This window comes from Sinohyriopsis cumingii, chromosome 1 (genome assembly GCF_028554795.1).
Source record: "Sinohyriopsis cumingii isolate HCF-2022 chromosome 1, ASM2855479v2, whole genome shotgun sequence".
Classification (NCBI taxonomy): Eukaryota; Metazoa; Mollusca; class Bivalvia; order Unionida; family Unionidae; genus Sinohyriopsis; species Sinohyriopsis cumingii.
The window spans coordinates 143,195,155-143,210,801 of NC_142961.1; the positions used below are offsets into that span (position 1 = coordinate 143,195,155).

The following is a 15,647-nucleotide window of genomic DNA, read 5'->3' on the forward strand; positions in this document are numbered from 1 at the left end:
AACTACAAAAGTATAAAACCTTGATATAAACTTCTTTCATTGGCTAATATTGAAATATTAAAATGAAGATACCAAGTAAGAGCTTACGTTGATGTATAATTCAATGCTACCATTTTCTTTTTACAACCTAGACGAAATGGAGAAATCGTTAAAACTCTTAATGTTGAATGCCTCTTATCTTTAAAATTTTAATGCCTACATGGTAGTGACAATATTTCTTTGGTAGCATATCAACACAATTGTCAGGATTAAAACAACATAATAATTAATAATTTTAAATTCACTTTGATCTTAGCTGATATGATTAGCTTTGTACAAGATGAAAGCAACATTATATTTGACAAAGCATCTAAGAACTCCCTACGTTATATCTCTTTAAGAGTCTTTAAGACGATTCGTCATGTCTTAGATTATTGCACATGTGAGTTATAACAACAACTGGTTGAAATTAAAGCTTTAAATGACTTTTTCACGATCTATATACGGTATTCCAGGGTCAGCAACTCCACCATTTAAGACGTTGGTAGAAACACTCCGACCGATTACATCATACATCAAAATACAGACAGATACATATGTCTGCGTGTAACATTCACGTGGGACAATGGATTCCTTTCCCCTGCTATTTCACTGAAAACTTTTATCAAGGTACAGGTCACTCCTATTATAAAATGCTCGTCTTGATTCATGCATATTTTGGGACATCCTGAAACGTCGATTTGTCCGGCAACACTCGTTTCTTTGCTCGAGTTACTACACTAGTTCAAGCTATCTGGAGGAACGTAATGACCTGTTGCAATAATACTCTTGTTTACAAAGAGACAGGATTCTTAGCCAAGCGGTGAATGGTGCAGACTACCTCCAGAGGAGTGTGATGTTTGGATGCAAAGTAAGCTCCACATATTTACCATTCAGTTTATTCTTAATATTCAATATACACGTTATCTTTCTTAAAAGCCACTTTCTGATCAGTTGTTTGATTTTCTATGTGCCCTTACCAACAGAAACATTAGAATGTTTTGTTTTCATTTTTAATTTAATTCAGTTAGTATACTTTTGTTTTCCTTTATACAGATGTGCGGCGTGCGTTTGTTTAAAATGGGCGTGTGCACTGTATGTTCTTCAAATATCATCAAATATAATTTTTGAGGTCAATTTATTCAAAAGGAACAGTCATTTTAATGACTCACTGCCTTGTAAATTTTATGTGACAGAAACTGAATTTATGAAGTAATTTTAATAATCATTTTGACCTCACTGTCGTCATCATATTAATCAGCAACTACTTTATATAAAGCAGACTCTCGCCGTTACAATTCATTATTAACTCTGCGTTTTGTTTTGTATTATTTATCCGTTTTCGTTTGTTTTGGGACAAGAAAATGATGAGGGAAGTGAAGTCTATTATTCCTCTTTCGATTTGCTTGGTACTCATGGGAATACATTTCACTGTAGCCGAACTAATATATCTAGATCCAGCTAGAGTTACTGATCTTCACAATGACTACCGAAGGAAAGAACCAGCGGCCAACATGAAACAACTGGTAACACGCACGCACATACATGCGCATACACAAACACACCCAGAGACAAGGACTGAGAATGCAAACAGCCGCACAAACTTTTTTGGGACTGCAAGGTGGGGAAACCTTTCATGAAATTCGGAGTATTGTGACACAAAAACTATTGGCAGCATGTATTTTTCGTATCGAAAATCGCAAGCGTAGTTCTTCAATCTTGAGATGATGAAATCCAGCATATTGATGAAAATTATACACTAATTAGGTGGACACTTATCGAAATCTGACATGTTTTATTTATCTATCATGTTTTATTTATTTATCTATTTTCGGATGTCATTAAAATGTAAAGTAAAAACAAAATTAAATTGGCATGGTATATATCCAGTGTCTCTCTGTTTCTGTTCCTAAATATTCCCATTCAACTAAGATACATGACGTTTCTGATGGATAAGAACTCTTTATTGCTTTGTTCGCTTACGTTGTTATCTCCCTTGTCCAGTGGTAAAGTATTGCATATATTTAACTATTCTTGCAGTGCATATTGTTTTCATACATGAATGACACGTATATTTCTGTCAAATGTATCATAGGAATGGAACGGTTACCTACAGGGGCGTGCGGCGGAGTGGTCAGAGAACTGTTTCTGGGATCACCAGAACAAGGGGCTAGGGGAGAATCTAGCCTACCGCTGGACCACGGGTCAACAGCAGCCTGTAGAAGAGGTTGTCAGAGATTCTCTCAAGTCCTGGTATGACGAGAAGTATCAATGGCAATGGTCAAAACACTGTGGATCTGCCTGTCATTATACTGCGGTACATACATACATACATACATACATACATACATACATACATACATACATACATACATACATACATACATACATACATAGTGAAGCATACAGACAAGTACAGACAGTTGGTATTGATCCTGTTATTTTTGGATCAGTGTATAAATATGTATGATCGGAATGTTCGGAATCTAGTTCTGATTAATCATATACTGAAATAAAAAATTAAATGCTAACAATTTTAACAGCTCTAATTATATATTTGCTGATTTTAACGCCAGAACTGCTAATTTATCAGATAATGGTAATTACTTTCTTGATATTAAACAAGCCGGAAAAAAATCAGTGTCGATAATGATACAACAAATTAAACAGAGAGGGCATAGCTTCCAGATAATTATATCATAAAACATGTCAACCAGGTCCGCTATTCACAAAATAGAAATGAGTATGGTATGGATTCATTGAATTTTGAACAAATAATATGCATATTTGTAACGGAAGATTGGATTTTGACCAGGGATTTGGAAAATACACATACAGTGACGAGAGCCTAATTTCTCGTTTAGGTATGACATTCAGTGGCTTCAAATTTCTACGCAATTTTGAAATGAGAGAAAGAGTGTGTGTGTGTGTGTGTGTGTGCGTGTGTCTGTGTGAGAGAGAGAGATTTTGATTTTTAACGTAGCTTTAAAAAATTTCAGTCTTGCCATACGACGTCTGCATTTTGGCAGTTTATAGTGACGTCTAGCACTTGGGCATCATACTGCAGACATATAGCATGATGTCCCACCCAATCACATTATTCTGACACATGTCCGACCAGTCCTTATACTTACCTCTTAATGCTGAGCGCCTAGCGATGCAGCAGTTAGTACAATTTTTATACCGAACCCGCGACCTCCCGCTTCTGAGGCGGACGCTCTAACCACTAGGCCACTTGGGCTGTCTTTGAAGTATTTGATTTTACTCCATTGTTTTTGGGATGTTCATTAAGTCTTATCGTATATGCGAAATAGCAACATCTACTTGATGTTACTGAGGCCCCGTGTGGCCGAGTGGTCTAAAGTGCTCACGGTTACGGACCACTGCCATCTCACCGCTGTCTGCGTGGGTTCGAGTCTCTGGCTCGGCCAATGTGGGTATGTGAGAAAGCTTGCCGGTAGCTTCTCGTGGATCGGTGGTTCTTTTCGGGTTTTCACGGGTTTTTCCTCCACTATTAATACTGGCCGCCATGTATAGCCTATCTTGTGCTGAAAAATGACGTTAAATCCTACAACAACAATTTGATGTTAATAGTAGAGAAGAAGAAAAAAATTGCATGAACCTATGCATATATATATAACACGGGTTGATGAAAATAGAATCATAAAAAATATAATTAATATTTTAATTAGTTCTGCTGAGTCGACCGTTTTTTTCTTCATAAAAGGCATATGCTTGAACGTTCTACAGATTAATACTCTTTTATTTTCTCCTGTGAAAAAAGTGTAAGACAGGGGGAAAATTATCTCCAATATTGTTTCCTTGTTCCCGAAAATATTCATCATAATCATCAGTCCCGTAGTCTGGTAGACGGTTGGGGCACTGCACAAGACCGAACATTCAGCTTCCTCCATTCCTCTCTATTTTCCGTCTTTCTCAGTTAGTCGCTCAGTGTCAAGTCTGTCCACTCTCGAATGTTTTCTTCCCACCTCTTTCTCTGCCTGCCTCTCTTTCTTCTTCCTTGTACAGTGCCTTGCAGGATTGTCTTGGCAAGTCCTGATGATCGTGAGACATGCCTACCACTGCAGTTTACGTTTATTTCACTGTGATCAGGGGATCTTGGTGAAGCCCAATGGCTTGTCTGATCGTTTGCCGTATTTCTTCATTGGTGATGCGGTCTTTGTATGTGATGCCGAGGATCTTTCGGAAACATATCATCTCTGTGGCTTGTATCCTTTTCTCTAAGTTAGCTGTTATGGTCCATGATTCGCAGGCGTAGAGAAATATGGAGATCACCAGTGAGTGCATCAGTCTGACCTTTGAACTGAGTGCGATATTCTTGTCTTCCAGATTGGCTTCAGTTTAGTCATTGCTGCTGTTGTCTGTGCAATCCTGGAGAGTACTTCAGGCTTTGATCCTTCATCTGTTACCGTTACCCCCAAATACTTGAAGCTGTAGACTGTTTCTAGCTTCGTACCTTGGACCCTGATGTCAGTGTTGATGCCCTTGGTGTCGTTGGTCATCATTTTTGTCTTTCTGCACTGATTTCCATGCCATAGGCTGCATATATTTTGTCGAGGCTCTTTACAAAGCTAGCTAGTTCTTGCTCCTGTCCATCAGTTACGTCGACAAAACGTAAGTTGGTGACTTCTTCCACCGATGCTGACAGTCCCTTCATGCTTTTCAGGCGCGCCAGCCACGATTCTCTCCAGAAAGATATTGAATAGTGTGCGAGAGAGCAGACAGCCTTGTCTGACTCCGATTGTCGTTCTGAACATGTCCCCTATGCTGCCGTTGAGGTATACTGCACTGTTGGCCTTGTCATAGAGGTGCTCTATTACTGTGATGAGGTTGTCATTGATGTTGTACAGTCTCATGGTTGCCCACAAGGCTGCATACCCTACCCTGTCAAATGCCTTCTTGAAATCCACGAAGACGTTGTACAGATCTTGCTGGTGTTGGAGGTACTTCTCGCACAATATCCTGAGGTCGAAGATCTGCTCTGTTAATCTGCGCCCTGCTCTGAAACCTTCCTGCTCCTCGGCAATGATCTTTTCAGCCTGCGGCTTTAGTCTGTTCAGTGGTATCTTCAACATGACTTTGCTTGGATAGCTTATAAGACTGATTGTACGGTGGTTTTGACACTGTTGCAAGTTGTCTTTCTTGGGGAGGGTGATGATCAGTGATTGGGTCCACGGCGACGGCCATACTCCCGTTTGACAGATCTTGTTGCAGATGTCTGTTACGGCGCTAATTACTGCGTCTCTCCCAGCTTAGACCAGTTCTCCTGGGATGTTTTCCACTCCTGCTGACTTCCTCTTTTTCAGCGATCTCACTGCGGCTTCTACTTCTTCACGTAGGCTATCATAGAATCGTTTTTATTATCATTGTGTGTAGACGTTACGATGTACGCTCTGAACATAGCGATTCTATAAATATGTTATGTTTATGAATATATTAAATGTTATCTGTATAAATATATTAAATGTTATCTGTATAAATATATTAAATGTTATCTTTATAAATATATTAAATGTTATCTTTATAAATATATTAAATGTTATCTTTATAAATATATTAAATGTTATCTTTATAAATATATTAAATGTTATGTTTATACTTTTCTGCTTTTATACACTGATGACACCATGTGTTGTAGTTAATCATGCTGACATGCAATATATCCATGATAAATTTAGTAGATATTGCGATAACTGGAAACATGTAATCACTACATAGAAAATAAACATTATTGTACTTGGTTCCCAAAAATGATAGCAAATTTAATTACAAGTTGCATGATAAACTACTGGGTTAGGTTAATTAGTTGTTATGAAGTAAAAATTACCCCATCATTCGTTGTCTGTATTATACAAATATTTGTGTCACCCCTGATGAAAATAAATGGATACAAGAAGTAAAATATATATTAGATGATGCCCGGTTTAGCTACACATGGACAAAGCAGAATGGTGTGTGTCAGATAAATGGCTAACAAAGACGGTAGAACTACGACTAAAAGATCAATGCAGAGAAGTGTGGGCGGCTAACATTAATACGTCATCAAAAGCTCTTATATATATATATATATATATATATATATATATATATATATATATATATATATATATATATATATATATATATATATATATATATATATATATATATATATATATATATATATATATATATGTGTGTGTGTGTGTGTGTGTGTGTGTGTGTGTGTGTGTGTGTCTATACATTACAAATAAGATGGCTTTTGCACCCATGGCGCAATAATACGCATATATAAACATTTTCGCGACCGTGTGCAGTTCATTCTAGATCAATTATTAATTTTCACACATTAATTATTAGTGGCGTAGGAAAATAACAATAAAAAGTATTAATAATCCCAGTTGTTTTTTAAATGAATTGAATATGGTACACATTTTCATCGCAATCCTTTCTGCTTTCTGTTCCCCTCCCCCTCTCATGCATAACGGACAAACTACGCAGAAATGAGAAGTGAGAGAGAAAAGGAATTCGGGCTGGATCACAGAGGTTCGTTACAAAGTCAGACAATTAGGAGCATCCGTCAATGAATCAAGGGATGGGGTTGTCGTCGTTGTTGTTGTTGTTGTAGGGTTTAACGCCATTTTTCAGCACACGACAGGCTATACGTGGCGGCCAGTATTAATGGTGGAGGAAGAACCCGGGAAAACCCCGGAAAGAACCACCGAGAAGCTACCGGCAAGCTTTCTCACATACCAACATTAGCCGAATCTGAGACTCGAACTTACGCAGACAGAGGTGAGATGGCAGTGATCCGTATCGGAGAGCGCTTTAGACCACTCGGCCACTCGGAGCCCCGATGAGGGTGGTGGTGGTATAATCTGTGCAATATAACATTGGTTCGTTACAAAGAAAATTAGGAGCATCCCTCAGTGTATCAAGGGTTGGGAGGGGGGTCTAACCTGTAACAATATAACATTGTTATATTGTTATATTGTTACAGGTTAGACCCGCCCCATCCCTTGATTCATTGATGGATACTCCTAATTTTCTTTGCAATCATTTCTACTTTCTGTTCCCCCCTCCCCAATGCATAACGGACAAACTACGCAGAAATGAGGAGTGAGAGAGAAAAGAAATTTGGGCTGGATCACATAGGTTTGATACAAAAAATTTAGGAGTATCCGTCAATGAATCAAGGGGTGGGGCGTCTAACCTGTAATAATATAACATTGTTATATTGTTACAGGTTAGACCCCCCCCCCTGCATTGAATCATTGACGGATACTTCTAATTTTCTTTGTAACCAACCCCTGTGGGCTGGATTAAAACCTGGAAATAGAAATTACACCGAGCAGCCTACAATAATATGGTTCGTCGTATCGGTATGAGTGCGATTTCCTTGGGATTTATCTACAGTGTTTATCAATGATACAAAGTTGCAAATCATGTCGACATTATACGGTAAATTTCTCAGTTACGTGGTACAATAGTGTGATGTATTTAATGTTTTGTTGTTGTTGTTGTTTCTTAAACATATCATAATGTTCTAAAAATTGATTATTATTAATTAAATATGAAAATATCTAAAAGACTCTCTCTCCCTCTGGACCATCGTAGCGATATACGGGCTAAAGTCTATAAATGACAAGCGTAGAAGATTTTCGTTTCTGTCATCTTGGACTTATGAATGATGGTAAAAGTTAGGTCAAACCGAGAGAGAGAGAGAGAGAGAGAGAGAGAGATTTATGTGCTGTGGTACTGTTACTAACGCAGAATAATGACTTAGATCAACTGTAAATTTTGTTTAGTTTCTATTCCACATTAATTTCCATGCGCAGGTAAGTGAATGGCTTAGCGTTCATGTGAATGGCTTAGCTGACCATGTGTTTATAGCGCTCTACTTTCTTCATTAAAACCATCTTTCATGTTTAAAACGTAAGCGTGTATTATATTGATTTAACGTGAAGAAAATAGAAATTAAAACAAGAAAACAATTAATTTAATAATATGCAAAGGTGATTGTGAATAACCACAAAAGGCATAGAACTACATTTGGTAACGAACACACTCGGGGATGTGAGGAGTTCATGCACTCGGTCAATACACAGCTGCCTGTAGTAAATCTTAACTCTGTTCAAAAGGCAAATATTTTATTTGTATGTCTTATAAATAAAAAAAAATTATAGTATGTACGCTGTATGAATGATGTACCACTCGATGTATAAAGTTTTCATTAAAAGAAAACTCGGCAAGCCTCGCTTCCTTTCAATTAAAAATATATACATCTCGTGGTATGTAACTGATATATCGAACCATATTGTACGCTGAGTCGTAAGATTTAGGCGAGGAATGTCATTATCTATTTTTATTTTTTCGTGATGAAAGACACATTTATGCATCATTGTTACATTTTCAGGACTAAGGGTTATTCATATAATTAATTAATTAATTAATTAATTAATTAATTAATATGACCCCTGAACAATAATTGCAGGTTCCTAGATTGTGTTTCCCGAATTTTCTAACCCCTTTTAAGCATTTTATGTTATAATATCACACGCTGTATTCATATATTGTAAACTTTACAACCTTAATGTGGTAATTCTTTGTCTTGTCTTGAAGACATATACAATACCTACTTCACCTTCTGACACTGAGTATTGTGTCAATCTGTATGATTGATGACTAAGGTACCAAATGATATGCACCCCTTTTGTTCCGTGGGCACGGTATCATTCTATTTATAAGACAGACTGTCCTAAATCTGGATAGAAGCCTGCTGTTAGACTGTATATCGGTTTTTTTATCCCTTGCAGATGGTATGGGCAAACACGGCAAAAATTGGTTGTGCTCTAAGCCGATGTCCAGATCTAAGACGCAAAACAGGACGGCCGGTAAATAATGCCACTTACCTGGTCTGTTTCTATGATCCGCCGTGAGTATATTTTCTGATATCATGCTTTTAATGTCAATTTACTGCATCTTATAATTATCTGTATCCATTGTGTGCGTGTGTGTGTGTGTGTGTGTGTGTGTGTGTGTGCGCGCGCGTGTGTGTGTGCGTGTGTATGTATGTGTGAACCTTCAATAACCACTATAAAAGGGAATATAACTTTTCTGCTAACTCAAGTCTAACAATATGCATGAGATGACGTACGCATACAAATTATTCATTGTGGCGGATTAGCAAAAACCTTAATGGGAGATATATAAAGGTAGAAAGATATTCTGGCATAATTTTAGATATACATAAAAGTTATGAAAATAAATAAATAAAAAATACGCCTGTGATTATTTTGAGTGGAACCAGAATAACTTATATATCTAAGTTATACTTAATTTAGTCAATGTGTTGACATTTGTGTTATTTAGTAACTCACCCAGTTTTCATGTACTGCCAATTTCGTAGTAGTTCCAGTATATTGTTTACGTTTTGGTAGCAAAATATTGTCATTGACGTGTATCACTTATGTATCGTTAGACACAAAGTTCAATGGAAAATAATTCGACGTGACGAATTTTATTAAATTTGTTATGTATTTTTGTGGCATACCTATTAAAAAGGGTTCAAAATTGACATACATTTTTTAATATCTGATAAGTTGTACCTTTAGAGGAATAAAAACAGTAGAATGCCAAGTTTGTATGTGGTGATAGTTCAGTCTCATGGTGACTCTAAAGTATCAGAATTGTCTGAATATCATTTCTGTTATATTTAACGAAAATAACATGATTGAAAGATTTTCACCCATTCTTATTCTACACTGACAAGTAATTAAATCAGATAATTCCTTATTTATATGCGCACATGACTTAAATTTTAGCATACAGATTTTTGTATAGATAATCAGCCAATTAAAATAATTTAAAACTATTCTTTCTCAAAATTTTGCCCTCCATACAGTGTGGAATATCTTTTCAAATCAGATTTTTCTTTAAAGTACCGGTTGTCTCTAAAAAGTCTGTAAGTCTTGCATTTAAAATAGATGTCAATGATCTTAGAATCGAAAACAACTGAATAGTGTAATAGGTTCATTGGTAAGAGAGAAAAGTTATTTTACCCCCTTTATGTTTGATACGTTGGATGTGGCAATCCCATGACGCAAGACTCTGGGATAATGCGATAATCTACAACTGGATTAAAAAAGGAAGTATATAAATGTAGAAAAATGGGCGAAGTAGACTCTATATATTCTCGTTTGCATATTTGCAATTTCAGTGGACCCGTCTCGTGAGAACACGATTCTCTGGTTCGTTCTTTATGTATCCTATAATTCTATACAATTGTTTTTTGGTGCCTTGAAGTTTGTCTAAGTTACACTCACGAAAAGGTGCTTCCGTTCCTTTCATTGATCTCAGTGAACTAGCCCAGTTAAATCTCAGTTATATTCATGTTGTGCGTGCATCTATGTTTTAATTCCGTAACATTATTTAAATACCGTAAATTAACAGTGTTTTTTTTTTTGTTTGCCGGAAACATGTTTTCCTGTTTCAAAGCTTACTACGTAGGCCAGAAGATACGTCTTAACTGGAGAGGTCGCACAGCATGTTAAGCACTTGGAGTCTGCCAGAAGGATAGAATCAGAAAAGAAAATCTTTCTTTGATATAGTTTTCAAACCAACGACTGAATGTTACATCGAGGTCAACCACATCTCTCATTAAACACGTATTCTCTGTTCCAGGGGCAATTTCATCGGCGAATATCCATACATTAACGGCGAGAAATGCTCAAAATGTGGAAAGGAAGCTATCTGTAATAATGGCCTCTGCGCCTTCGGCAAGGGACCTGGTGCAACCAATCGTAAGTCTAAAAATCGCCACCTACTGAGGAAAATGTGACTAAAACCGAAATGTCCTTGTTCAGGAAATTACTAGCCACTCATTCCAATTTGTATTTTTCTTCAGGGAAGTGTTACATCGTGTGTATATGAAATTATTTCCGGCCCATAATTTCTCTGAAGATGTTTTTGATCTTTTAGTATTAACTCTGTTACAGTCCACTTTGTCATTTTGTTGTATGCCAATTGTCCCATTAAAAACGAAACTGACTGACCCCACAATTGTTTCAAAATCAGTCATGACTTCGTAATTTATCTGAAACGATCGTTAAAAAAAAAAAAACGCTATTCACTTGTCCAGAAATTAGAATACTGTGTGACTGGTTGGCAGATGACTATGTCTAAGTCAAACTAGTTCTAAAATTCTAAAATAACCTTTTGCATTTCCATATATATATATATATATATATATATATATATATATATATATATATATATATATATATATATATATATATATATATATATATATATATATATATATATAATTGAGAAGATTCGGTTTTGCCTGTATTCTACACACAACTTTTTATTTCATTCTTAACCTTTCGGTATTCTCAGATAAATCCAACTCTTTAATTTAAAAAAAATCACAGTGATGCAATTAAGTTTTATACCTTGCTCTTGAATTTTGTTTCTTTTTTGCTTTGTTATATTCCTCACTACGTGAAAGTCATGTTTTGCTTCATGCTGTTTCGTCTTCTCTTCTCCAGCCTAAACGTTTGGACAGTTCGGACAGAAAAGGAATGCACCCATGGTCATAGTGCAACTTTTCCCCCACCCCACCCCAATAAATAAATCCAATGAGCATGGTATACCAGGACACCATCCCTATTAAATTTTCAGACTACATAATTAAATTCGCGGTCAAATTGCGAAAAAATATTATCTATATTAAATAAGGATAAGATTAAAATCAGACTTTTGAAATAAAAAAGTTTTCTTGCTGTTGTATTTTCACATTTAATGATGTTTTTCAGGGGCTCATAATATAAATTTCCAATAGTGGAGCTTTGGGACTGAATTACAAATATTTGTTCATACAGTTTAGTAACTATGGAGTCCCACTTATTTAGACTATACTTTCACGACGACGAAAATCAAAAAGTAGGCTGATGATGATATGAACGCTTCTGAAGTAATAAATGTCCGATGATGATGATGATTATACTGACGACGACGACGATGATGATGATGATTATGATTATTATTATTATTATTATTATTATTATTATTAAATTTTATTTAGGCTCCAATGGGACTACCGCTGTTCAAGGCAATATACCACAAATAAGTGAACCCACCGAGAAACCAAAGTTTCTAGAGCCGTGGAAGACAATAAAAGTCTGGCATGGGTTTGGAAGGATGAACGGGACCCTTGTACCTGAACATCCAACAATGGAGGATACCAAGAGTCAAAACACAGATATTGTAATACTAAGAAATTCCAATTTTAATAAGAAAAGTACTCTGATTGGAACAACGGCCAGAAACGAAACTAAAGGAAACAACGAAACCCCTGACCGAAAGACATCTATCACAGGAATTGACCCCATGTATCTGCGTAAGACAGGTGCCAAACAAGTTTGGATAAGAACAAATATCACATGGATACACCATGGCAAAATGCATTCAGCACCGTAAACGTGTTTATTATTGAACAGTGTAATGGAACAGTATGAATTATTTGGACAAGTATATCGCAAAGTACGAATTATTTGGACAAGTATATCATGTGTGTGTGATTTAGATTTTTTACGTAGCTTTACAAAATTTTAGTCATATCGCTACGATGTCTGCAGTGTGACAGTTTATAGTGATGTTTAGCACTAGGGCATCATGCCGTAGACATGTAGCATCATGTCCCACCCAGTCATATTATCCTGACACCAGACCGACCAGTCCTAACACTAACCTGTTACTGTTGAGTGCCAAGCAAGGTAGCTGCTAGTACCATTTTTAAAAGTCTTTGATATGGCTTGGCCGGGGTTCGAACCCACGACCTCCCGCATCCGACAAGTATATCGTACAATACGAATTATTTGGACAAGGATATCGTACAGTTCCGTACAATTATAAAATGACAAGCTGAAATATCAATAGTCGTCGGGAAGAAACGCAAAACATCAGCGAATCCTAATTCCTCTGAACTCACACCGATCTTATTTATTAAAAGAAAATGCACATACCTAAAAGTCACGTACCTAAAAGACGTATTCCTAAGGTACCCAAAATACGCATACGCAAAATACTCATACCTAAAAGACACATGTCTAAAAGATGTATACCTCAAATACACATACCTAAAATACGCAGGCACAAAATACGCACTTAACATACACATACCTCAAAGACGTATACCTAAAAGACGCATACCTAAAAGACGTATACCTATAGCCTTCTTGAATGAGAACTGTTCTAACTTTATTGTGCTTCATTAAACAAAGCTTAAATGGTTCTGTATCTGACTGATTTATTGACACCAGGTTCTGCGATAAGATGTGTGTGTGTGTGTGTGTGTGTGTGTGTGTGTGTGTGATTTGGATTTTAACGAAGCTTGAAGAATATTTTTAGTCATATCGCTACGATGTCTGGCGCGTGGCAGTTTATGCTGATGTCTTGCACTGGGGCATCATGTCGTAGACATGTAGCACCATGTCCCACTCAGTCTCATTATTATTCTATTTTTTTTTTAAAATATGATTTTATGCCATTTTGTTCAGTGGAGGACGGATAAAAATGGCTACATGCATGTTAAGTAACGTATAGCACAGTTGAGTCAAATTTGTCAATGTACACGACCCTCTTCTGTCCGTTTTTTAGTCTGTTTTTAAAGGGGATCTACTGCATAACCTTTCAAAGTTTTTACTTTGCTTTCATTTTTTCTGTTGGATTCGAAATCTTGAAACAATTTAAATTAAGCTTGTATCCAATTTAATAAGGCTGAAAACTGCATTTAAAGACAGACAAATCCATGATGTCTCGATGGTTTCGTGGAATGGAAAGCTGACTATCAGTAAAGGCATAGAGATAATACTGAATTAATATTCGTCAATCATTAGGAACATCGTTTTTATTATTTATTTGTTCTATTCATTTTCGATTTTTATAAATTTATTATTATTTCTACATTAATTATTCAATAGCAGTCGTTACCAGCGTCAACAGATGTTTATTTTCATGCCGGTGGGTTTGAAAGGACACTTTCATGTATAATGTCTTTTAGTTTAAACAAGTGCATTTCCGTTTGGATGCTGCGCATGTTTTCTAAGTTTATTAAGTATGATCCATTTGAATTACGCATGTCAAGCGTTTCAGTGACGTGTAGTGCGCAATGTAAAAGTGAGTGGGGGGTGGAAGAATTTATCCTGCTCATCGTTCTTCAATACAACAACACAATTTTATGAGTAGGTTGGTGGGATGATAATCTTGTGTGTGGGTGGGTGGGGGGGGGGGAGAGGGCATGTAAGAGCATTTATACATATACCCAATTCTCACCCACATTGCAGAGAGAGATATTTGAGGAAATGGAGACAACATTTACTAATTTCCAAGGTCTCCTAATTTACCCGCGAATTTGTCAATTCAAAATTGCTAGGTTACTAGTTTTTCTATGTTAAAAAGAAGACTGTATCCAGAACGCCATGAAAGGTGATATACGAAAAACCTATTAAATTTACTGCTAAAGAGAACTAAATTCTGAAGAGTTGTCCCAAAAGGTACAACTTAAAACAAAAACATACCGATAGAACTTGAAACATTCTCTACAACGTTGATTCCATAAACAGTGAGTGTTGCTGATTATTTTCTAGGTGACATTTTGGTAGTAAACAGTGTCCAAGATAAACATGTATCCATACTTAACGATAAACCAAGAAAAATACGTACTGTCTCCCCTCTATTTGTAAACACGATCAGAAAATCGAGTCCCCAGGGAGTTTGAGAAAAAACGCATTTCCTAAGAACATACAACGGTTGATGACCCAGGCTGGTTCGATGGTAGGATTCGAACCCGCAACATTTCAGTCGTGAGTCCGGCAGCTAACCACTGAGCCATCGCGGCTCCCTGAAAAAATGTATTAAGTGAATGGAAATATTTATCAGACTTGTTCCTTCTCAGATGCATTGATTAGTTTTAATGGTACTGTTTATTAATTTCAAACATTCGCGTCGATAACAGGTGGACAATAGTCTGATGGATGTGCTTGTAATGCTTTTAGTGGCATTCAGTCTATAACCGAGACAATGGTCTACCGATACATTGGTCAACCGATACAATGGTCTACTGATACATTGGTCTACCGATGCAGTCATATTATCCTGACACCAGACCGACCAGTCCTCAAACTAACCTCTTAATGCTGAGCATCTAGCGAGACAGCTGTTAGGACCAGTTTTATAAGTCTTTGATATGGCTCGGCTGGGGGTTCGAACCCGCGACCTCCCGCATCTGAGGCAGGCGCTCTAACTTCTAGGCCACCGGAGCGGTCGATACGGAAATAAACTCAAGCTTTCTAACAACTATTTAAAACTTCAAGTCACTTTTAGCCAACTGTAATTTTGTGGCATATCAGGAATGGATTGAAGCATGTAACAAGTATGGACAGATGTTGCTTTCAAACGCGAAGAGCTCACGATTGTGGCGTTGTTGTGTGCATCTAGAAATTCGTCGACTGCGGAAAAGAAATCGAGAAATCATCCTTTACAAAATTTCTGAAAGCAACATGTTAGTAAATACAATAATTTCTTACATTTTTTAAGTAGTTCTTTTTACTTTAATATGTTGTTAC

General features: G+C 36.6%; 1 protein-coding gene across 2 annotated transcripts; it reads left to right on the forward strand.

Moving 5' to 3' along the window:
* The first annotated feature begins 552 nt into the window (after positions 1-552).
* LOC149808057 (cysteine-rich secretory protein LCCL domain-containing 2-like) lies at positions 553-13,313 on the forward strand. 2 transcript variants are annotated; one of them, XM_089973126.1, is made up of 6 exons: positions 553-889; positions 1,364-1,544; positions 2,114-2,335; positions 8,835-8,953; positions 10,702-10,820; positions 12,107-13,313. In XM_089973126.1, the coding sequence occupies exons 2-6, from the start codon at positions 1,383-1,385 to the stop codon at positions 12,499-12,501; spliced, it is 1,017 nt and encodes a 338-aa protein (XP_089829252.1). In that variant the 5' UTR covers positions 553-889; positions 1,364-1,382; the 3' UTR covers positions 12,502-13,313. The 2 variants fall into 2 exon arrangements, with proteins under 2 accessions (XP_089829252.1, XP_089829260.1); XM_089973134.1 differs by lacking the exon at positions 553-889 and having other exon boundaries at positions 1,189-1,544.
* The last annotated feature ends 2,334 nt before the right edge of the window (positions 13,314-15,647 follow it).

What these genes read in the sequence shown, in the direction of transcription:
- LOC149808057 (XM_089973126.1), top strand. Translation starts at nt 1,383, where the DNA reads ATGATGAGGGAAGTGAAGTCTATTATTCCTCTTTCGATTTGCTTGGTA. An exon ending in CGGCCAACATGAAACAACTG is followed by an intron (nt 1,545 to 2,113) that starts GTAACACGCACG and finishes AATGTATCATAG; the next exon opens with GAATGGAACGGTTACCTACA. An exon ending in GGGACCTGGTGCAACCAATC is followed by an intron (nt 10,821 to 12,106) that starts GTAAGTCTAAAA and finishes AATTTTATTTAG; the next exon opens with GCTCCAATGGGACTACCGCT.